The sequence below is a fragment of the Crocodylus siamensis genome, chromosome 1 (genome assembly GCF_052110815.1).
Source record: "Crocodylus siamensis isolate JL-2025a chromosome 1, ASM5211081v1, whole genome shotgun sequence".
Classification (NCBI taxonomy): Eukaryota; Metazoa; Chordata; order Crocodylia; family Crocodylidae; genus Crocodylus; species Crocodylus siamensis.
The window spans coordinates 156800957-156825686 of record NC_143395.1 but is presented as its reverse complement, the minus strand read 5'-3'; the positions used below and the strand labels follow the sequence as shown (position 1 = coordinate 156825686).

The 24730-nt window shown below is 42.6% G+C and overlaps 1 protein-coding gene across 1 annotated transcript in view; it reads left to right on the top strand.

Annotated features, from left to right (window-relative positions):
* KCNK17 (potassium two pore domain channel subfamily K member 17) overlaps nucleotides 1-24730 on the top strand; it is a 35678-nt gene that overhangs the window by 1162 nt on the left and 9786 nt on the right. The window contains exon 2 of the mRNA XM_090046707.1: nucleotides 19602-19716. Within this exon, the coding sequence (XP_089902833.1) occupies nucleotides 19602-19716 (115 nt within the window). The remainder of the gene's footprint in view (nucleotides 1-19601; nucleotides 19717-24730) is intronic.

The window sequence follows — 24730 nt, the reverse complement described above, 5'->3', positions numbered from 1 at the left end:
GTAGGGCCTGTACATCCCTGCAGGGATTAGGTGTTAGCTGTCAGTGCCGGTCAGCTGATCTGTAGCCCCAAAGTCCCCATGGTAACAATGCTAGTTTTACCTAGGCTGTCAACTGTTTCAGCTGGGGCATCCTTTCTCTTTCATGTTGTACAGGGCCTAGTGCAGTGGGTTTCAACCATTCTGGACTTGAGGCACCCCTCCATCACTTGTGAATTGGGTGGCACTTCATTTCAAACACTGGTTTCTATACTACTGTGCTTACCTCCTTACGCGGACATTGGGTAGTAAGGGAGACGGACCTTCCAGGCAGGGATAAGGCTGAGCGTGGCTTATCTGCTTGGTTTTTATCTGCTTATCTCCTCACACCTCCATCTCCCGTCTCCCATCAAAGGACTGGGAGCATCCCAGCGTGATCCAGAACCCTGGTTGAGAATCACTGGCCTAGCACAGTAAGGTCCTGATCCATAACTGAGTCTCTAGGCACTACTGAGATGCAAATAATAAATGAGGATAATCTTGTACCTGGAAAGAATCTGTTCACATTTAAAGTCATTTAGCATTACTTTAAGTCTTGCCCTATGCTTCATCCTTTTCTTAGAGCAACATATTTAAATTAAAATTGAATTGCTTGTATTTCCTATTTGCTTCAGGATCCTGAAAATGCTGCTTATTAACAAAGTTGATTTTGGTATGTCCAGTGCTAGTTTTGAGACTGATCATTAAGAAGGTGTAGTCACAACCTTTATAACTTTTAGCAGAACATTAAAACATAGCTGTTTTGCCTCTGCATTTTCTCTGAATTTTTTTTTAATTTAATTTTTTTTAATATACCTGTTTTCCCAGTGTCTCTGGTCAGATTGTCTTAACTGTGATGATAATTCTTAAATACCTTTTCCCCCTCTTTTCCTTCGCAAGTCTTTAAGCTGCTAATCTTTAAGCCAAGTCATTCAGTTAGAAGAGATATCATGGTAGAAAGTTTCATTATATTGGTCAGTTTTCTAAGGGTTAATTGCATGTAATTTTTGCTTCACTGAAGAAGCTATTCAGAATAACCACCCATAGTATCGTATTGGCAATATAACTTAGTATAATAATTAATAGAAAGCCTTCTTTCCAGTAAGCTTAATTGGTTTCTTTCAGTGCTTTTTTTTCAGTTTTCTAGTCATTATTTTAAAAAAAGTTAAAATATAGACATAAAAAAGTGGCACTGAGGGTATTTGCCTGACAACTGTGCATAGGGCAAATTTAGTCTCGCTGAAACCTCCAGCAGACCACACATATGAGAGAGATGGGCAAAATTAGTGCAGTTTTGGTGCAGTCTCCTTCTCCATCAAATTTCGGTTTAGAGAACAAAATGCAAACTAAGATGATGGGCCCTGTGAACATTTGTAGTTCAGGAGAGTGGCAGGCACTAGTCAATGGTTCCTTTTTCAGCCTCTGTCTGCTTCACATTAATGTAGACAAAAATACAGATGGCTTGAGTTTTCTGCAAACCAACGTTTGGTAGTGGTTTGGATCTTGATTTGGATACCTGATCTCAAAGCAATATGAAGTTTAGGTACAGTCTTCCAGTCCGTTCCAGCTGCATATAGAACAATCATCACAAATTATCATCTTATTAGGACTCCCAACAGAAACTGAAGACTGAGCTGTCAGGGTGACAATCCCACTCTCTCAGTCCTGGATGCGATAGACTGTTAAATTCTTCAGGGTAGGGGCTGTCTCTTTCTGGTGAGGGAGAGTTAGAAGCACAATAGGACCTGACATTTGCTCTGTCCCTTAGGTGTTACAGTAGTACAATAAATATTATCCATACTGTGTGCTTTTCAAACCATTTAGTGGGAAATGTTATTTGAATTAATTAGCTGGAGAGATATAAGAAATAGAGCTGATGAACCCAGTTACACGTTTCACAGTGCGCCCTCACTTAACGTTGCTGCTTTCTGCAACACATCTGGAATGCTTTACAGGATAAGCACAAGGTCTTGGCTCTTACCCTAAGGAGCTTACACTGCAAGTTTTAGATGAGTCCATGAAAGAAGTAGCTACCAGTAATAGGAACTAGGGGGGAGGAAGGTGACAAAGGTTATATCAAAAGGAGTGATGATAAGATAGTCACAGCACAGAAGAAAGCTCTTTCTGTTAGACTGTGTGGAATGATAAGAGGTCTGAGACCTTGGGTCATTTCTTAGTTCTGCTTTCTGCCTACTTGGTGTGGTTTTGAAGCTAGTTTTGGAGCCATTTTAGTGTTCTGTGACCACACTTGCTGCACTTCACACTGAAGAGAATTATGGGTTGCACAGGATGTAGGTGAAGAAGGAAGTGGGGTTTTCTTTCTTTTTTCCCCCCTCTTTAATTATTGTTGCTAGAAATGAGAACTGCCATGTGTCTCTCTCTCCTGTTAGGTGAAACCCTGACCTACTCTTGAATTACACTATTCTTTTTATATCAGTTTTTATGATGAGAATTTAAAGTCCAAGATAAATCACGTGTGAGTCCACTTCTTTTCTAGGTCCCTTACTGTTTTCCTTTGTGGCATTGCTTGGATACAGTGCATATGCTCAAAAAATGGCCTTGTCCCCAGCCAGCTGCCCACCTACTGTTTACCTGGCAAAGTCATCACTGGTCCTACCTAGTTATCGCATTTGTGTTCTAGATATGGAGTTTAATTAGAAGAGAGGTGAAAGACTATTTATGAAAATGCAAACTCAATGAATGGACTGTTTAATTATTCTGACATCATTTATAACCTGAAGTCCTTCAGTGTCTTGTAATATACTATTTTTTTCCATCAAAACTAATTCTAAACTTTATTATTGATTGTGTTTATTCCAGGAAAGCCTAGGAGCCAACAGAGGATGGGGTCCTATTTTGCTAAGCACTGTGCAAACATAATTTAAGATTTTTATGATTATTGTGATTAAATTACATTTATTACAGTAGTTCCTAGTAACCTGCCAAGAATGGACCCGACTGTTTTAGGTTCTGAATAAACAGTGGTAGACAGTTCCTGCTATAGATGAGAGAGCACAAGGAAGGGGAACAGCAAGGTGAATGCTGCAGTGTGCTGGCTGCAGACATCACCATAATTCAAACTGTAGGTTGCTTTGTGTTTGAATCTTGTCAGTGGAAGAGGGGTATAGCTGGATGGAGCAGCAAAGGGAGGGAGCGGGCAGGAGGGGTGAAGCAGCAGTCAAAGAGGACAGGGGAGAGAATGATTAAAAAGCAGTGTGATGACATCCCAGTCTGTGGGTCCCTGCTTGGACTGCTTTCTCTAGCTTCTCCCCTGACTTGAGTCTCTGGAGGGCACTTCCTTGCAATTTCTTTAGCAAAGGTCAGGTAATTAGGGGTAAAAATGTGTAGTTCCTTTAAATATGTGTGCTTTCTTGTAGTGAAAATTAGCACAGTTGGGATGAGCAGATTAGGCTCTGCCCATGTGCACATCCCTGCCTGGGCACCTCTAAAATTTCACGGGAAACCTATCTCAGAGAGAAAATAGTGCTGTTTCCTAGGCCATACTTCTCAGACTGCAAGCAAAGGTGCTGTTTGTGATGGGGACATCTGCCTACTAGGAACAGGACTGAGAGTAGTAAACAGCCATTAGATAGTATAACAAACTGAGGAATATCTGAGTTATATTTAACGAGCAAGGTAGGTGTCTCAGTAAGAAACTCACAAGAGATGAGACAATAGCAAAGGTAAGGCAGTCAGCAGTCCATGCCTTCAGAGCAGAGGAAGGTAATGAGGACAGGACCATCCATGAAGGAGAACCTACCTGATTGGCTCCATCCATATTAGAATGGTTGACTCTTCCCAAGGCTAAGTGAACAATGAAAGAAACTCCTAAACCTGAAAGACCATAGAAAAGGGCAGTGATTTGGGTAAATGGAATTGTCTGCCTTAAGCGTATCAGTGAAAAGTTGCCAGTCTGGGGCTGACTGGGAGGCACAGAGAGAACAAACCAGCTGCATGCAGATGTGACCTAAAGTGCTGGGGCACTTTTTGCCCCAATGCTTTGTTCAGCTTCTCTCTGAGCTAGCTATACAGCTGGTCTAATAAAAGATACCACAGAAAACCCTTGCCTCTCATGCACGCAGAAAAGCCCATTTCTTCCTGCCAGAAATGGCATTAGCTTGGCTGAATAGGGACTTTCAGAGGTGTAAGGAATACCCACGCATATAGGCCTGTTCTTTTTATTGTTTGTGTCTTTGAGGGATGGATAAATAACACTTTGTTTTGAAAATGCAGTTTATTTGTCACTGCAAAGAGTTCTGTCATAGGCTTCTTGAGGGAGGCTTTTTTTACAGATGCCAGAACTAAATTTGGCTTGAGTTGCTGGCAGGCTTAGGAATGAAGCCCAGAGATCCCATCTCAGAGTGTTTGGACTGTATGGTTACACCCAAAGAGAAGAGCAGGAAACCAAGCCTGTAACTGAAGAGAGAGACAAGATGGAGATATAAAGAGATACAAGATACCACTGGATATATCCAGAATTGCACTAGATAATACTGTAGCACCTTTTAATCAATGGATTCAAACAGATGGTTGAGATGTGAAGGGCTTTGTCGTCAAGCGGGGGTAGCTTATGTGGCTAAGCTTCAGGCTAATATAAGCTGGTATTCACTTTCCATGACATTAGCTGTTAGGGTCCCATTGATTTTTCTTCATTCTACTGAAAGTACCTACCACCTCTCTCAGCTCCACCAGGCTCCTTTCTTCCCCCGGCCTACTCTGCACTTTTCAGCACTAGGCAAGGACTAATATAATGAAGCTGGATTGGGTTAGGGACCGGCACACTTTCTGATGGCTCCCCTGTGAGGGCAGGGGCTCTGAGTGTAGACACAACCACATTTTTGCTGGTAGAACTTGAGTTGTGTTAGGAAAACCAGAGTACAGCAGGCTACTTTAACTCAAAAGAGGGTTTCTTTGGAGAAGCACCCAAATCAAGGCTCCAGATGTAAATACCCCACTTGCCATGGAAACTTGCTTCTGAGTTATGTGGCTTGTGTCTGTGGCTAGTTTTCCTTTCAGATGCAAAAACACCTGAAGGAGCCTTCTTTCACTCATGGTATGTAAGAAAAATCTGTCCCTTGATGGCTGATTGTTGTCGTGGCTGAACACAAAGTCCTCTTTGACTGATTCTTCAGACTCTCTTGCTTCTTTGGCTGTCGTGCAGACAAAGATTGTGGGCTCCACTGCAGCTACTGGCTACACTTCCTCAGAATCCCTGAAACCAGATGCATAGTCACATGTTGACTCTTTCTGGCTTACAATCTCTGCAAAATTGGAAATACGCCATTTCAGAGAAGGGTTTTAGCACTAACCCTCTTCCTTCTTTGCACTGTGTTTTCTGTCCTCTCCCCAGTTTGCCCTTTTAAAAAAATCCCTCTCATGTCATATCATGTGATACCTCCTTGTAGGTATCACATGATACCTCTTTCTTAATACCTCCTTGCAGCTGTTTCCTGTATTTAGTATATTGGTCTGCCCATTCTTTGTCACTGGAGCAGCACAGTGTTACTTGAAGCATATTAATTATATGTAGCATGATTGGGAAGGAGAAAATCAAAGTAGAGCTAAATAAAATAAGTACATCTTGCATCATGCCTTGAATCTCACTTGAGCGGAGTGCTAGTGATCTGTGAAAAGGAGCTAATTCTGAAGGCATTGCTGTCAGCTAAAAGCCTCCTGGCAGCCTAGGGTAGCTTAACTCCAGAGTCAACAACAAGAGCCTCATGGATAATCTTAACTCTGGTGATTACCAGGACAGCCAGTCTCACAGGTAGGTACCAGGTGATTAAAGGATTTAAATATCATCATCAACACCTTGATTTGCACCTAAAAGTGAACAAAAAAGCAGGGCAGAGATCAGTGCCCAGTGTCAGGAAATGTATCCCTTTAAGTGGCCTGCACTGAAGCGGGCTATTCTGAGGGTGACAGAGCAGGGGCTGACTATGAAGAGGTGTACATAAAAGATCAGGTGGGAATGAGGAACAAGTTTTATCTGGCAGCAGTATGCCTTGTGGTTGTTCTATTCCATTTCTATGGTGGTAAAAGTCCTAGTGTACCTACAATTATAGAATCATAGAAAATCTTAGAAAAATAAGGATAGAAGGGATTTCAAGATGCTGTCTAATCCAACACCCTGTCCAATTCAGAAAAAACAATAGATGGATTTGAATTTACAACCTCTCCCTGAACCATAAATGCTCTGGCACTTGTGCTATTACCTCATGTTATAACAGGATAAAAGTATTTTTGCCAGTACAGAATAATTAGCCAATGGAAATGGCATGCACTCTAGTTGCAAAAGCACTAGGCCTTAATACATACAACTAAGAGTAAAAAGAAGAAAGCTAATTCAGTATGTCTCAGCTTTTTCACTGGTTCTAAGCTGGCACAGCAGCTGGAATCTATCCAACATCTAATTCATCTCCAAACTTCCCTTCTTTAGTCAGAATTCAAATACAGTGTCCTATCCCAGCATGGACTGAGGTCAATGCCAACAGATCATTGTGCTTTGAACTATAGATCTTTTTGTTTTCTTTTGAAACTTACTGACCCTTGTCCTCCTAATCTAGGACAAAAACAAAACTTCCTTCTTATTGCTTCTCTTATCCTGTAAGATGTAAGTGAATGTTTCTATTAATCATTCAAAGACTTCCAGCACATAGCATTTATATCTCTTAATTAGTCCCTTATCACAAGTCTGGTGGCTTGGAGATACCTTTTATTAATAACTGGGGTAGAAATGGAATTTTCTGAGACCAGGCAAACCATCACTATTTGTGACATCCTGGTCCTCATTCTCCTGTTCTGCCTTTCCCAAGCAGATATCTGAAATATACTCACTTTTAGAGGGTGAAGCAACATTCCACGTTGCATTATTACTGTGAACTGTGGCTATAGTGCAGCTATTAAAAAGCACAGTGTAACAAAAGCAAAGGAGTTTTAATTTTTCATGAGCCATCATCATGACTGTCTATAATATTGTGCCTCAAAAGTGGTTGGGGGAAAACATGGAAGAAATAAAGTTAGAAGTATGGTCCAGTGGATAGGAGTGAGAAATGAGAGTCAGAAGATCTATCTGTGTTTTTTCTAGTCACCTGGGGCAAGTCACTTCTTCTCCGAGCCCAGGCTTTTCCCAAGCCTGACTGGAGAAGAGGTAATTTGTAGAAAGAAATAGCTGTTCTGAGTATCCATCATTTACATGAAGTGCTGCCAAGAAGATTAAAGAAGGAGGTAAAACCACAGGTACAGAATGTGAAGAAAGCAGTGTCCTAGTTCAATTACACATGCACATGTGCCTTCATCATGCTTTCTAAATTCTTTTCTGGATGCTATAGTTAAATGCAAGTTAATGGGCTCAGCAGAGGGGTAATCTTCCTTCCAAATACTTCCATTGCCCACAGCAGCATTATTTTAAAGAGATACTGCTTCCCATACTGGAGCTGGAACAGGCAGAGTTGCTTGGCACCAGGAATGTTTAGGAGTAGCAACTGGCATCCTCCCCATTCCAGTTTTATGAGTTGTCCCTCACATCCCATCCATGACATCTCCATGTTTGAGGACTGTCAGTCCGACAACCCTTTTGGTTCTTAAAAGCTCAGGATGAATGAAAAATTGAGTTAATTTTACATACTTGTCTTTGGAACATGTTTTGCAATCTTCAGGTGAAAGCTAAGTGTTTCTGACTTGGGAACACATTTAAAGTTAAAAGTAAGGAGAAGCAGAATCTAGGGTGCAGACTCGAGGCCTCTAATCTTTGGAGCAGTCAGTGAAAGGAAGTTGGGCTGTGGCAAGGAACTGACAATTGAATAGCACATTCATGATAAGGAGGGAGAGGAGTTGAGCAGAGGGAGCTGTGGAATGTGGATCTTCCATATGTCCAGAAATGATAACCAAAGCAGAAGTTAGAGAAATACAGAAGGAGAAGAAGACAAAGAGAAGGAGGGGGAAGGATTCCATATCAGAAGGCCTGTGGTATACCAGTGCTACACTGTAAAGGAAGGAAGGCCAAGAGAGATTTTTACTTAAAAATGTCCAGGAGAAAGCATACTCCAGAGGTCACAGCCTTGTCTACCCTTAAAAGGGTTTGTTGGTGGCTCTTAAACTAGTTCCCTGAATGAAATGAGCACTATTTTTGCAAGTATAAATGCATCTCTACCCTATAGCTTTTCTAGGCGCAGGGATCACACCTCTACCCACCCCTTTACCATTGTAGCTGTGCCAATCAAGATTTGTAGTGTTGACCTGGCTGTAGTATCAAAGGCTACATTGTTGTTTGTCCTCTGTGAAAGGGCTGTCTAAGAGCTGTGAAAGGCTGAAAGTCAGGTGGGGAAGCAACTAATGAAGGTGGCTGAGTTTGGACAGCAGATCAGAACGGTGCCTTGTTGGGAAGCACAAGCAGTATGAGCAAGTCAGCACTGCACTAAGGTGTGATGATGACTAAGCAGATAAATGAGGTCTTTACTTCCCAAAAAGAAGTTTGGTAGCCCCTGAGTTATACTTTCTAGGTATTCTTTCAAAGAGTGACCTTTGAATAACACCAGAACCTCCTCATGGGCTGCCAAAGGGTTTGACTTAAGAAGATTCTGTGTATTGTAATGTGGAACAGGGCACAACATGCAGCTGTGATTGTATCAGGATCTAGAGGCATGAAGCACAGTTAGTGACCTGGTGGCAGGTGCTTCACCCATTCTCTTTTGCAAATTTCAGGATTTGGGCTGAACAAAATGGAACCAGTTCCTTTCCAAGACACCAAGGGGCATGGTTTGCGTGGTGTGAGGTAATGAGATGTGTTATGCAGTATTACACAAAGACAAGGAGACAGACATCCACTTTTCATTAGTGTGGTTTGAATGTAGCCCACTCTTAAAGTATCTGAAACAACGGGGTTGGAACATTTAAGTGGGTTTTAGAAGAGTACAGAATAAGATGAGGTTGGCCTCAAGGTGATGATGCTTTAAGCAAACGGGATGAGCTGTCTAGGTAAGAGAGAGGCAATTTCTAAATAAAGTTATACTTTGATAAATCCAGGCAAGATGTCAAAAGAGTATCACTGAATATATCTTATTGTAGCTACTATTACTACACTTTTATAGAACCTTCTGTCTAAGGCACTCAATACAGTTTACAAATACTAGTGATTAAGACCCCCTGTGAGGTAGAGAAATGGTGTACAGAGAAGTGAGGTGACTTCCTTGGAGTCCCAGACTGAGTTTGTCAGCAGAGACGAGAGCAGAACTCGGATCTGGTTCTGCTGTTCTTTTTAAACACTAAGACTCTGCTTCCTCTTTGTGCTTCCTCTTTTGACTGAAATTTTCCCCTGACCTCTACACATTACCTTTCAGGGTCTCAAGATGTCACATTCTAATTCAGCAGTTGAATTATTCACAACATCATTGCAACAGTGCAATGGCTTTGACTGGGCTTGGTTGATGGATGTCTCCAATCTGTTTTCATAGATCTGGCTTCAGCTTCAAGTACCTGGGGGGAAAAGCAGATGAAACATTTTCCCCTGTTAGTTGATTTTTAAAATACCAGGTTTTGAAAAAGAGATCTAGTAAGTTTCTACTTTAAGCAAGGGAAGTGCAAAAATCCCAAGTCAGATCTCCGAGCTTTTCATCCACATATTTATAGAAGTTCTGTATTTTTGCATGACTGGCTATAGGGTGGTGATTTTGGTTTGTTTGTCTTGCTTTCTGTTTTTCTTATCCCTCTGGTTTGTACATTGGTAACAAATAGCATTATCAGACACTTGTTAAAAATATCAGCTTATTTTGAAAAATGGCTATGTATAAACAGAAAACTTGCTGTATCTTGAGCTGAACCCTATAGAAATACTGTATTTGACTACCAAGTAAGCACTCCTTTTCTCCTAGGTTTTGAAGGAAGCAACAAACCTGTTAACTTGAATAATCAGTTTTAGTGCCAGTCGTGATTTTGATTTGCCTATGTATCCAATAAATAACACATGTTGGTACAGTGGGGCGCACTGGATAAGTATGTCATCTGGATGCTTTTGAAAACAAGGCATAGCAAGGAAGCGACTAACTGTGAGCCCAATATTCAAGGCTGCTGAGTGCCCTAGACAGCAGAAGCAGATCCAGCACTTGCTTTCAAACGGCTGATCAGGGATACCCACTACTCTCACACCCTGAAGAGTGGAGATAGATCATGGTTCATAAGGATGATATTTTAGCCTGTGAATATGTAGGCTTCTCAGCCTTTTTGTAGGTTCAGGTCAAGCATAATGGCAGGGGGGAGGGCATCTGAACTCCCATGCCCATGGACCTGGAACTTGCAAGTAGGGTGCTGGCCTAGTTGAAAAGATACAACCCATGGATACTTACATAGTTACTGAGGTTTCCTCATTTGGAATTGGAGTTGAATTGGCTGTTGGATTTGGACTGAGATGGGAGTATAACTAAAATCTGCAGGACTTCAGGAGAACAGTCTCATTGTACTTGATGTTATCACCTCCTCAGGGAAACCTCAGGCAGTAGTTTCCAAATTTTATAATATAGATCACTTTTTTATCAGAGTTCAAAACTCCTGTGGGCACATCCTCTCTTAGCACCCTTATCCTTGGGGAAAGTTAGGAGAGAATTAGGGAAATGAGATGCAAATCAACTAGTATCTGTTTCATAGACAATCTATTTCAAGCTGCTGCTGCTGCTTTTCGTCTCCTGCCTGAGTTGCTATTTCCTCTCAGAATGAAAGACTTCAGCATCACTAAAATGGGGTGTGCCTTTGTTGCTCACAGCCCTCTCCAATGTCATCTCTCTGGAGCTCTTCACACTTTGCTTCTGTCTTTCTGGTGGTATTTTTTAGCTTTCTGAGCTCAGTGTTACCTAAATTCTTGATGACAGCTGAACTTACACCAAAGGAACAGCTGGAAAAGGAAAGGTGGAAGTAAGCACAGTGTACAGATGTGTCAGTAGTTTTCTTTGTTAGGTTTTCTGGAAGCAGCTGAACTAAGCAGTCCTGGGCTTGGCTCGTACTATCAGGGAACCTCATGGCTCGAAGACTGTCATACAGACTCTCCTTTGCAACAAAATTATCCACTGCTTAGTGCTCCATACTATACAGAATCTGAGCAAAAGCCAGAAGGGGAAGAGCTTTGCCTTTTGTTTTAAATTTAGCTCTTCATTTCTCAGAAGAACAGAAACATTTACAGATTTGTCACTCAGCCAGGTTCCAAGTTTCCTTGACCAGAAGGTTTGAAAGGGGGGCAAACAGAAGTGCACTTGTGGTGTTGAAAGTCCTGAGCACAACTTCTTATCCTTCTTCTTGTCAGTCTCTGGTCAGGAAGCTGGACATTAAAGATAAAAAAATTATGTAATGTTTAGGACCTCCATTCCTTACAGTCTGACAAATCCCAATGTGGATGTATGCCCGGGAAATGAGGGGAAAGCAGGGAACCAGGAAATAACATATATATTGAAAATTAATCTTTTTATTAAGCTTCTACCTTTGTCATTTTGTCTCTGTTCCTTCTTACAGGGCCAGTTCCTACTATCATTACATGTACTGAGCAGTAAAGTATGAAACTGTAATGTACTCTGAGTTATCCCAGTGAAATTAATGAGGTTGCTCACAGTGTAAGCAACGAATCAGTGTAAAAAAGAGAATCTGGCCCTTAGAAAGCCAACTGTTTGGCAGAAGGGCCAGCCTTCAACATCTTAAACATCAGAGGACAGATTGTTAGACCTTAGCAGCTGCTAATTGTAATTCTACTTGACTTCAATGAGCTTGAGTTATGAGTAAAATAAAAGGATGTCTCCAAATACGCAACTTGTAAACAGTATATCTTCCTTGGAAAAGCATCTGTATTGATCTTGGAGCTGTTCTTTGTTTACAGAGTGACACCTAGCACGTGTCTGTACTATTACACACTCCAAGAATAGTGTGAACACAGGGTGCTCATGTATTTTCACTAGAGCGATTGCTGAAAATTACTGAGGCCATGTCTGTGCTGTGAAGCTTGCAGAATTTTTGCCAGTAGATGGCTGCCAACATTGCTAAGCTTATAGCATTTGTCTGCTTTTGCCAACAATGTACATTCTGAGCTGGAGAGGTTATGAAACCGAAAGACATGGTGTACCAAGAGTAGGGATCATCCCAGGGTCCCCTCCACCAGTGTTTCTCAACTTGTGGGTCACGACCCAAAAGTGGGTCACAATAATATATGAAAGGGTCACGAACAAATTTAAAAAATGGATCAACAAACTTGAAAAATTGATTTTCCTTTAAAGGAGAAAAAACTGGGAAACTGTGGCTTTTCCCTTGGAGGCAGAGTTCCAGCCTGCAAGGGACTGCTTGGGGCATACATCCCCTCTGCCCTACATACCTGCTCCCTGCCCCCACACTGGGGGTGGGGGGAAGGTAGCGGGTTGGGAGTGAGGGGCACTGGCTCTGGACTAGCCATCAGTATTTACAAATGGGTGCCTGGTACAAAAAAGGTTGAGAACCACTGCTCAGACCAATGCCCTGCCATGTGAAACATTTTTTAAGTGGTACAGGTTACAAGCACTGTTTATGGCATTTATGGGCACTCCGACTCAAGTTCCCACCCTTCCCTCTCTTCCATTCCATAGTTTTTAACCTTTTTTCAAAACAGACATGAAACCTGATGCCACTGTTTGCTCCTACTGCTATTTCACCATCCAAAATGCTGGTCCCATCCAGAGCAACAGAGTTCTTGTGTCTGTTCTAGAGACAGGGAGCATTTGAGGACGTTCAGCCACTACCACAGTAGTCAGGGTGCTGTGATGAAGAGTAGGTGATCAAAGAGGAGGAGTGAAGGATATATGATAATCACAAGTCACTGCTGGTATTCATTGACTGGTTCCACATGGCAAAGCTACACATCTGGGCTTTTTAAAAAAGCACTGATGGGTAGGATGAACTCATGATGTAGACCTGGGATGAATGGCAATGGCTGCAGAACTTCCAGAAGTAGAAGGGCGTGCCAAGTTTTTCCCATTCCTCCAGCACAAACAGCAGAACAAGAGCCGCTTTGTCAGTGGAAAAGTGTGCGGCGATCATGCTTTGAGAAATTGCAACCCTAAATTGCAATCAGTCAGTGGACAGTTGGTTCAATGAGGGAAAACCTACAGTAGGGACGTTGGTCAGTCAGCTGGGTATGACCATTAAGCATGTCCAGCTGCATAGGACTGTGACTTTGAAAGATGTGCAGGAAATAATAGATGTTCTGCTTGAGCTGTGGTGGGGCAACAGATGGGGGACATCTCAGTTTTGGCCCACTACACATTGCCTGTGCATACATAAAGAGGAAGGGGGGTGGGTTGTGGTTAGGCAGCTACCAGTGGGCCACTGGGATTAATTTACTGACACTGAAGTTGGGTGGTGAGAAAAGTGCAAGATGCTTGCATCTTTCCTAAAAGCGGTAAGCAGAGACAATTTCTGTAGATCTTCACAGCACATGCACACTGATAGGAAGATCTTTATCCCCAAATTAGGACAAAAGGGACATACTTTGTAGGAGGAGTCTCAGCATAGAGAGAGAACATACCTTTTCAAGAGAATCACTTTACTGGAAAGCTAAACAAATGCTTCACTAGCATTTGGATCAGACAATGCAAAAACATACTCTTGCTCAGGAGGAGGATGTAGGCCATATCTAGAATTTCTCAGTTCTTGGTGGTTGCTCAGTTCCACATTTCACCAGTTCCTCAGTTCCTCAACTTCTGGGTTCACAATCATGGATATACAATCATTAATGGCATCTTCTATCTACACTTTGATTGGGTACATGTCAATGAAAGGGGTTGATCATGAAGACTCTGCAGCCAAGTAAAGAATTTTATGATAAGGAATTTCATTCAGATGCCCAGAGGTGATTAGGTTATTAGGTCCTGTCTTCATTCACCTTTATGGTTTTAAGAACTGTTTAGTCAATGTTCTTCAGAGTTTATCAGTTAGTTTGGACCCTGGATAGGACTTATGATAAATGGTTTTAATTGTACTACTTGTGTTACTATAATCAAGCATTTAGTAGAATGTAAATGGAGTGTTGACATTAGCAGTCCCTTGATTCAAGGATGATCTCTATCACAGCTCATTGTTCAGTCTTGAGGTGTCTTAAAGAGTCCAATCCTAGAGCCACAGACCCATCTGCAGAAACTGCAGTTTTTCCACAGGTGAGGGTATGCCATAGGCCAGGATTTTTCTCCTTTTCCTCTCCCTGCTCTCCTTTGCTTTGAGTCCAAGAGGTTTGAACTTGAAATGGGCTTCTGCTTGGTTGAGGTTGCAGCAGCACTGGAATCAGTCAGCAGCCAGCTCCTCCCAGCTCTTGATACCAGCACCCAATTTCTTGAGGTATGCCTTCAATGAGTCCTTGTAGCATGTCCTCTGGCCACCACAAGATGTCAGGCTACTAAGCTGTGAATAGAACACTTTTTTTGGGAGTCAAGAGTCAGGCACCCTCACACAATGTCTGCTCCAGCAAAGTTGATGCTTAAGGATCTCCAGTTCAATTCTGGTAACCTTGGCTTCAGCAAGGGTGCTGGCATTTGTGCAGTCATATTTCCATTTGATGTGGAGGATTTTTGGTGGCATTGCTGGTGATATTTCACTAGGCTCTTGTGAAACATGGATGACCTATCACTGTCATCTCATCTGTAGAAGAGGGTGGGAATAATGACTGTGTTGTAGGCCTGGATCTTGGTGTCTTTCTGTAGATAACAGTGAATAAAGACACACCAAAGCAGTTTCCCAAAGGAGGTGCTTGGACACTGGGTCCTATACTGGATCTCCTCATCAATGTTTATTCTGTGGGAGAAGTGGCTACTGAGATAAGAAAAGTGCTTGACTACCTGCAGGGTCTTTCCCTCCATGGTCATTTGGGGAGGGGGGTCACATTCATGGCCCCTGCAGGGCAGGCTGATAGATCACTTTTGTCTTTTTGAAGTTGAGAGAGCAGCCCAAAGTTCAGTAGGCATCTCCGAGAAGATCCAACATGGTCAGGAGTTTTTCCTCATTGTCTGCAAGGATGGCAGTCATTTTTGTGGAAAAGAGGGCAGTACCTCCATACAGAGACTTATCTCCTTTCTTGAAGATAATTACCACGTTGGCACTCCTCAGGTCCCTGGGATCTCTTCGTTCCTCCAAATGTGTAGAATAAATTTGTGATCTCAGTACCAGTTTGCCAGGAACATTCTTCTCTGAGAAATGGAACATTTCTTCTCTGAGAAGGTCTTCTGCCTTGGGATCCTACAGAACAACCTATTGTCCTGATTTAGTACTTGTGAGGTATGTGAGATAAATTGTGCTCTTTCCTGGTTCACTCAAGTTAGTTGCAGGTCATTACATGGTCAGGCCTGTCAGACTGCACTCTCCATGGCCACCTACTACCAAAGGGGTACCAGTACAGCCTGGAAGGGCTATGTGTGGGTTTGTGCTGCTCCTCTTTGGTGCTGGGTTTTGACTTGGATCAATCAGGACCAGCTCAAATAACATGTGTGTGTACATGTGTCTGCCTATGTGTTTTCTTGTTAACTCCATCTTAAAAAATGGAATCTGGCTTTGTAAGTCTGACAACAGACAGTGTCAACCCAGACTTTTTTATTAATTTTAGTTATACACTTACAACAATGTACGATTCCTCTCTTTATGTAGTGGAGAATATATACAGGGTAGAGGCACTTACGTCAACCTTCGATGCATTCCTTACCCAATTTGCCATGTAAACTGTGATTCTGGGAGACCCAAACTTACTGTCATTCTGTTGGACATTCTCAGCCTTTCCTCTTGACACAGCTTCATTTTTCATGTAATGAATTTTCATAGCCCAAGAATGAGAGTGACCACTCAGATGGGAAGCAGGACAGCCAGTGCTTCAGCAAGGGTCAGTGCTTCAATTATAGAAAGGAATAGAGCCTCCTCTTTTGAGTGCACTGTGGGTTAGTAGCTAGAAAACTCAGCTTGTAGCAAGACAAATTTCAAAGACCTGAGCCAGCTAAGATAAATTTGGCTCTGGTTTGGATGGATAGTGAGGGTTGGGTTAAATCAGGCTGATTAGCGGTCCTGGCATCCGGAACACTGCCAGTTGGGAACCCAGCCTGACTTTCGTTGGTATAGAAAACACAAGGGCACAAGGCTAAGGGTACAAAATTACAAAGGAATTTATTAAGAACAACAGAGTGTGAAAATAAAAGGGGAAAAAGGGTGGGAAACAACAGGAAATGCACACGACAATAGCAGCAATATTTTACTAAATATCAACTAGTAGCGAACGGCAATCAACTTGAAGAACTGGTTGGAATAACAGGTAGCCAAGGTTAAAACAGTAGCAATCCAAATGCCAATCAGTCCAAGAAGGTAAAAAATTCCAAATGGTTTGAGGGGCAGGAAGGTCACCAGAAACTGGGATACTCGGCAACACTGCTGTTCACCCTCCGCAGGGAGCGATCTAGTGTTGCACACACGCGGGGCACATGCAGCTCTCTCTCAAATGCCAGACAACACATAGCACCACAAACACACAACATTCAAACCACCACACTTGAACCCCTCAGGAGCACCAAACTGTTGGTTTTATTCACTCAAATCACACCACTTTCCCTAACCAACCAATCCTGGGTCAGTCACTGTCAATCACAGGTCTTCCAATCAATTTGTTGTCTCACTTGATACATTCGCCTGTCACTCCAGCCAGTCACTCACCTTCACCTTGGGACTTGCACATTTCCCACCAGGCGTTCTGACTCATCTGCGCGTGCTTGTGGTGTCTAACGAGGGCCGCAGGGCAGACGTTCCAGAGGTTTCTGCTGGAAATTGTATCTGCACGTGCTCAACTTTAACTGTGACATCAGCTCGAACTATTAACAAGCTGGCACCAAAAATTCTATTGCTACAAACTAAGAATATCCACCTCCTGGTTTCATTCTGGAATAGGGCACTTTGCTTCAGAGATTGCCTTATTGAGCAGGACCCATCAGGATGGGTCCCATTCCTGACAGCTGACGCTCTTTTCCGAGCTGCAGTAGAGTCTGTCGATCCTAGATAGGCCTCATCAGCCATCTTCAGACACAGAGATAAGACAGGCATGGAAGACAGTCATCCCTGACTGTGGGGGATTAACAAGATGAGACGATGATATTAAGCAGGCTTCAGACTCAGTCTCAAATGATCTCTCTCTGCTTCAGTGAATAGTCTTGTATTTGATTCAAAGCAGCACGGTGTCAAAAGGAGAAACTGAAAGCAGATGCCAGATATATGCCAGTAGGATACTATCCTGGTAGGTGATGGTTCATGTCCCTTCAAGGAAAGGGGGGAACTGAGTCTCCCAGAGGACAAGTGACCTAATCCCTGAATTAAAAGGGAGTAGGAACAGCAGCACTCTTTACAAATCTAGTCTAAAACCATTTTTCAACTTTGCAAATAGCATCAGGTCATCTGAAACCGCTTTTGTTGGCAAACAAACTGTTTGCTATCCGAAACATTCCCATTCCTAGTTCACAGCTCTGGGGCCAGAAGAGATTATCACAGAGGGGCCTGGAAAAGACTGGTATTAGGAGTGAAGAAACAAAACCACCCTTCCTGGAAATGGGCAGGAAAGGAAGAAATAGTGGAAGATTTTACTGAGAGCATTCCAGAGGATGAAAAAGAAGCTCACACATAGAGAAACAGAAATCTTTTCAAGAACAGATGTCACATTGCAGTGGCCTAGCTCCACAAGCCAAAGCAAAGCAAACCACCCTGAGCTAACAACACTGCCCTCCCATTTTCTTTTCCTTTTGTCCAAGCACAGCACAAGAGTGATTAGTTTTGGACTTGGGAGACTGGGCTTGAAAACCAAAGTACTTCTGTTTGCAGTATTTGCATTACATATCTGCAAATTTTTTACCCTTATAAATCAGGCCCTTTGGCTGGCCAGTCACATTATTTAAAATGCTGTACTTACTTTATTTGTGTGCTCAGGAAATGCTTTTGGTGCATTTCTGATTCTGTTAGCAATTAAGTGCTTTTACAGCAGACTAAAACTCATTTTTTTTGCTGCTAAAATGTAGTGGCTACTACAAAATTCTAATATTCCCTTCTGTTATAGTTAGTGCATACTGTATTTTTAAAACAGTTGTTCTTTGTTCATGCCCAAACTGTCACCTTTATGAAAGGAGAAAGAAAGCTGAGGAAGGGGTTTTTGGGCTCTGGGAAGGAAAAATAAATGGACCTGTACAGATTTTTATTTTAAAAGAGCTTTATTTTTATAAAAAGTAAATTTGGGCCCAAATTTGAACTGAAAGGGAACAGTAAGAGCATTATTACCAGCCTTTGCACTGTGAGCAGGTAAAGGGGATGGTAACCCTAGAGATCTACTCTGCCTGGCTCAAGGGTGATGGATTTTGTGTTTTGAATTAAATGGTGCGATTGAGGGAAATCCATTTCGCAGATATGCTAAGAGGATTAAGTAATACCTGTAAAGCGTTTTAGGTAGGTGCTAAGAATCATGTTATCAAAAACATAGCTGCATTTTTGTCTTTGGCATGCCGAGATGTACTCACTGATACAGTTAACGTATCAAGATGTACTTGGCATAAGTCTTTTGACTTCAGCATAGTTAGTCCTTATTCTCATTAGTGTCAGTGCGAGCAGAATCATACTCTTCATGTGACTAATTTAACAAAGGTAACAAGACAGTTTTTACAACAGGAGCTTTGTTCAGTGTCTGATGTGGTGACAAGCCACCCCGTATCATAGGACTGGTCTTGCTATATAGCTTCCTTCTTGCAAGTATACTATGCTTTCTTATGTTATATGAATTCCTCCCAGATGTGGGGAGAAACAGATCTGAGGTGTATCAGGTGCATGTACTTGCATCCTTATTGTTCCATACCTCCTATTATTTGGAATCCCCTGCCTTTCCCCTACTTAAAGGGTAGGAAAGTGAATGTGCTTGACGAGGAATGTTGAACTGCAAGAAAACTTCCTAGTTAGATTTGTGTCTGAAAACTTCCTGTCTTCATCTCTCCCACAGATGTTAGGCTGTAGCCCACATTGAAAGTCCATGTTTCTAGTCTGGGTGACTGGTGAACCATCCAGAGAATGGGCATGGCCTTAAAATCCCCTCCCACCTGTTTTGCTCAGAGTCTGCATAACCTCCCTATACTGCTTCTCAGGACACCTGAGAGCATTGTTGTGCAGAAGCACAGCCCTGCTCTCCCACTCCTGCTCCACACATGTCAAACCCAGAACTAAGTCTGCAAAGACATCCTGAGGTTGCCTTCTACCTCCTCTTGCCAACTCCTTGCTGCCCTCTGAAGGCAGAGATCTAAGGAGTGGAGGCAACTTGCCCTTTGCATTTCTAGGTTTGGTGCATGCGGAGAGGGAATGGGCAGATATTGGTGAGCTTCTCTGCAGCACCAAGCACCACCATGGAGGCACTGTGGACATGCCTCCAACCTTGCAGCCCTCAGAGCTTATAGCCACGCCGAGGCAGTTTAGGAAGAGAAATGTGGCAGGGGCAAAGGGGGCCCTAGTTTAAATCCTCATCACATAAATACCAGTCACAACAAAGGTGCAGCTCATACTGCCTCTTCATGATCTCTCCCATTTTCATTGCTGTTTCTTTGTAGGGTATCATCCAAGCCTACAAGAGTGGTCTCACCCTTCAGGGCAACACCACCAGTCTGGGGAGATGGGACTTCGTGGGCTCTTTCTTCTTCTCCATCTCTGCAATAACCACCATTGGTAAGACTGCTCTGCTGCTTGCACTGGGTAACATGGGTGGAACATGGACAGAATAAGGTGGAGCAGTCAAAGAAATACACAGTGCTCTCACCTTGCAAGACCTTTTCTTCCCCAGGCACTGCTTTTAAATAGAAGCATACCGTATGCAGATCCCCAGTCCCTTTGTCTGTCATGAGCTTCTGTCCATCTCACAAGGTCAGCTGCATGGAAGGGCCTGCTTATCTGTGTGGCAGAGATGCAAGCAATTTAGAAGCACAGGACTGGAAAGGAGGCCTCCTGAACTATCAGCTCTTTCAGGCAACTGTATAGCCCCCTCAAACACCAATCAAGTCTCATCTTCTGTGCCCCCACTATTCTTATGTGGTCCCATTTAATTCTGGCACCTTAAAGAATGGGTGATATGAATTTGATTTCTAAACCCCTTACCAAAAGGTGCGAATGAATGAACTGAAGGGGGACAAAACAGAAAATAAGGGAAAGTAACAGAGTGGGCTTTGAGGAGGAGACATTGCTGAGAGGTATCTGTTTATTAGCTAGCAGACCACATGTTGTGCTGCATCAACAGGTAGCTGGTAATGTGCTTCTGTTGTTTTCTTAATGGGGTGATAAACACTGTTATCAATTCCCTGCTGGGCTATTCAGAGCATCCTGCCAGAGCCTGGCCATACTTCCCCTCACCAAAGTTCTGTGGAAGGGAAGGGAGGGCTGTTTATTGCCCCCTAGCTTCTAGCCTGAGCTACTGCAGGCATTTGCCTGCATTTCTGGGATGTCCATCTAGTTACAAAACTGATTTAGCTGAGCCATGTTAGACTAACCTGCAAAGATTGAATCAATTCAGGCTTAGGCTTTTTGAAAGTCTGTCCCTAGCGTAAGTGCCTGTATACACGCTCTTAGCTTATGGTAAGCTAATCTGAAATAATTTATCCTTCTTTCATTAATATCTGAGCTACCACACTTAACACAGAATAGAAGTGTACTTTTATCCTAGAACAGCTGGCAGAAGATAAAGCAACACCCCTTTTTACACTGTGAAGAATTGTTCTTGTATCCATACCTTTAGTAAAAAAGAGCAGATACTTGGAAGATTTTGCAGTTTAGTTAAAACATGATGCACTACAAAGATATTCACAGAAATGAAAGGAAAAGAGAGAGGATAGGAATGGGGAAAAGAACATGGGATTCATGCACGGGATGATAAATATATTAATAAATGACAGTGGGCCTGTGTCTAGGTGTTATTAAGTGGATGTAAGTCCTGTTCTTACTTTATGAGCTGGTTTTTCAGTAGCCATGAAATAGGATTTAAAATATCAAAGGAGTTGCACAGAGGTCCATATTTTCAGCTTTAAATTGATTCTCTCATCCCTCTTTGGCTTTTGAGTCATTTTTAAACCCAGATCTATCAATGAGTCACGCAGATGGGGGGCATTGTTGTGACTGTTTTGCTCATTACTGAAAATGCATTGACGTCAGAAATATTGAAGCTTTAAAACAAGGGCAGTGACAGAATGCTTTTCTACGTGTTATAAAGAGGACTCCCATGGCTGACTAAAGCCTTCATCTGAGCCCTGATGTCTTTATTTTCACTCATTTTAAATATGAGGTTGAAAACTCTTCTGAGTGTGTTGATTCCCACACATACCGCAAGAGGGCAACATAGCATTGTTAGATTGAGGAATCAACAGTTCGGGGCTAGAGATCTTTGGGTATTCTGACTGCTAGAGGCTTTGAGCAGTTATCTCAGTAGAAGAGCGTTATCTGACCTTCCTAACTATTTTAGCCACATTGAGCTTAGCCGCACACAGCAAAACTAACTTGCCTTTTCTAGTAAGGTCTTTTTAGAAAGGTCAGCAGCGTCCTAGACTGAAACATTTTTAAGGTTTATATAGTGGCATTATTAGGGGTACAGCCATGCTAACACTTTCGTTGTCTATCATGACTGTTCAGAAGAACACTTGAAGTGTAAGAGTGAGCTAGCCTGTTTTATAAACAGAGATGCAAGTACATGCACTGTTCTTTCTCTTTGACTGTGCACTTGTATGTGTGCATTTGCCTCTCCTTTGTTACGCACATGGGCACTTGCACTTTCCTTAAGGTCAGAGAGAGATCTGATTAAAGCCACCCACCTAGGTGATGGGAGACCTCAGTTCAAGTCTCTGCTCCACTACAGACTTCTTTTATTTGTGCTTCAATTCACCATGTATGAAATGGAGGCAGTAGTACATTCCTGCCCTGCAGGGATGTTTTGAAGAGAAATGCATTAAAGATTGTGAGGGGCTTGGGTACTGTGGCTACTTATACACTATGTTGGTACTTTCAATGGATAGAACAAGTCTGCATAACTCTTTGTGAAAACACTGGATGGTCCAGTGTTAAACAGAAACCATATCTATTTATGGATGCCAGCTTGTTATGACCTAAGAGTTAAAAAATATATATTTTAACCAAAACCCCATGACCTAAATTAGGTTGAGCCAGTTCCTCTTAATCAGATAATGACTGTAACATTACATTCTTTCTGAAACAGAGAAATACCAGTGAGGAGAAAGCCTAAAAACTAAATCTGTTCCCTGTTTTATTTTTTGTAAATGAGAGTAGGCTAACAGAAGCAGTGCCCCATTTGAATCGCGGCTGGAGCCAGAGGCCTCCTATGGTGGGAGGGCTCCAGGGGAATATGAATGAATTAATGGGGCATGTCCAGACGTGTGGATGTACGGTTTGAGGTGTATGTGCAACCGCTAGACATGGTGTAAGTTTGCAACATGGTGCCAAAATTTGGCACAAGGGACTCCTGGTATCAAAAAAACAAATGGCAACAAAAAGCAGTGTGGGACAAGCTACAGGACTGTGTGCTGGAGCAGCTGGAGGCTGGGCCCTCCAAGGAGACTGTGGCTGCCAGCCAGAGTGTCTCCTCTCCTATAGGTTTGCCCTAGCTCCCCCAGTATATTGATTATGAAGGTGCCTATTCTGGTGTAGCTCATTGCCTTTCCAACATGGGAATAGATGTGTTGGTATTAAATACCTTTATAGTGATAGAGCTGCTTTATCCACACTGGAGGCATATAGTTCTTCAAATGTACCAGCAATGTCCATGTGTAGAAAAGCCCTTGGCCTGTGGCCTCCAAGACGGACCAAAGTATGGATGATTGTAGTGTCTATAATTCATGTTCTGTAATGTTTGGGGACCTGATGTGGCAAATCTGGCATCTGATGTGGCAAAAACTCACTAGGGGGACCAGAAGGGTTTGGGAGAGACTTTGTTTCCCCTAGCACCCGCTGGCATAACAAGGAATAACGGCCACAAATTGTTGGAGAGTAGGTTTAGATTAGACATCCGTAAGAACTTCACAATCAGGGCGGCTAGGTTCTGGAACCAACTTCCAAGGGAAGTGGTGCTGGCTCCTACCCTGGGGGTCTTTAAGAAGAGGCTTGATGCCTACCTGGCTGGAGTCATTTGAGCTCAGTTTTTCTCCTGCCCAGGCTGGGGGTCGGACTTGAAGATCTACAAGATCCCTTCCGACCCTACTTCTATGATTCTGTGAAATCTGAAATCATGCACTAGCTCTCTTCCACAGACAAAAGCAGTGTTGCACATGCTCATGATTTTATGGTAGTATAAGAGTAATGTTGTAACTGTGTTGGTTCAGAAATCATGCAAGAGACAAGGATTTCTAAGGGTCGTATCTTTTTTATTGGACCAACTCAACTGTGTGGTTGGGATGAAGTTAGACAAGCTTTCAAATGCAAGACACACTTCCTCTTGCATTCAAAAGCTTGTCTAACTTTATCCCAGCCATGCAGTTGGTCCAATAAAATATATCACTCTAAGAAATCCTTGTCTCACATGATTTTAAGTGACTCTTGTAATAGCTAGTGTTCTCTTGAAGTTCTGTCTGATGGAAATTGCTCAATATGTAAACAGCTCAGCTTTCAGGTTTTATAAAAAAGTACCTTTCCTGATTGTGCAGGAAAACTTAAAACATGACTTTTAACATCAGACCCTAACAAGAAGACCCTAATTTATATAATTGTTGAAATCTTATAATCTCTGAGATTTTTTCACTATTTTTAAGGGCCTGGCTCATGAGTGTTGGATGTTTGTGGATGGCAAATGCTATAACAGCTGTCCATATAAATGGCTTTGGGTGGGATTGGGTCAGGAGTACACTTTATTGAGGGCCACTTGCAAGGTACAATGAATGGCCACCCCCATTGAGATATGCTGTGTTTAGTTGTGAACCCCCAGCACATTTGCAAGCAGGAAACTCAACCATACATGCAGGCATGCGTGCAGATTAACAAATTGCTGCTAAGCAATAACACGGGAATCCTTGTTTTGCTTTTTAAGCCCTTCCTCAAGTAGTAAAGTGATTTAATAAAGAATTACGGTGCACCACTGAAGCTAGGAAGCCAACTGCAGCACACACACCCTGCATGTTGTTCATCCCTGGGTTAAGCCCTGTGAATCGTGTTGGCACTATGGCATGAGTGTTAGTATATCAGTGCTCATTAGGTGGTAGTGTATTGACCTTAGGCAGTGGTTTTCAACCTTTTTGGGTTTGAGGCGCCCCTCCATAACTTTTGTGAATTGAGCGGCACACCCTGTTTCAAAAATGAATTTATTTATTACAGTGCTTCCCTCCTGTCACAGAGGCTGGCAGGGGGGACAGGGGAACAGTCGCAAAGGGGCAGGCCTGAGCCTGCACTTGTCACCTTATAGCTTCATGCCTAAACTATCTCTTCATGCCTGGTGGCACCCTTCACAGGATGTCATGGAGTGCCAGGGTACCCCAGACCCCTGGGTGAGAATCACTGATTTAGGGGCAGATACAAGAGAATGGTTCTGAAATCTCATTCAAGAATCCTTTGTTGGAGAGCCCTTGTTCTTGCTGTTTATGGGAAGTTCTGGAGAAGGGATGCATCACCCCGGACATCACTACATACGGAGAATGAGGATGACTCTTCAAAATGTGTAAGGAGACAAGGTCCCTTCCAAAGAACTTTTAGTCAAATG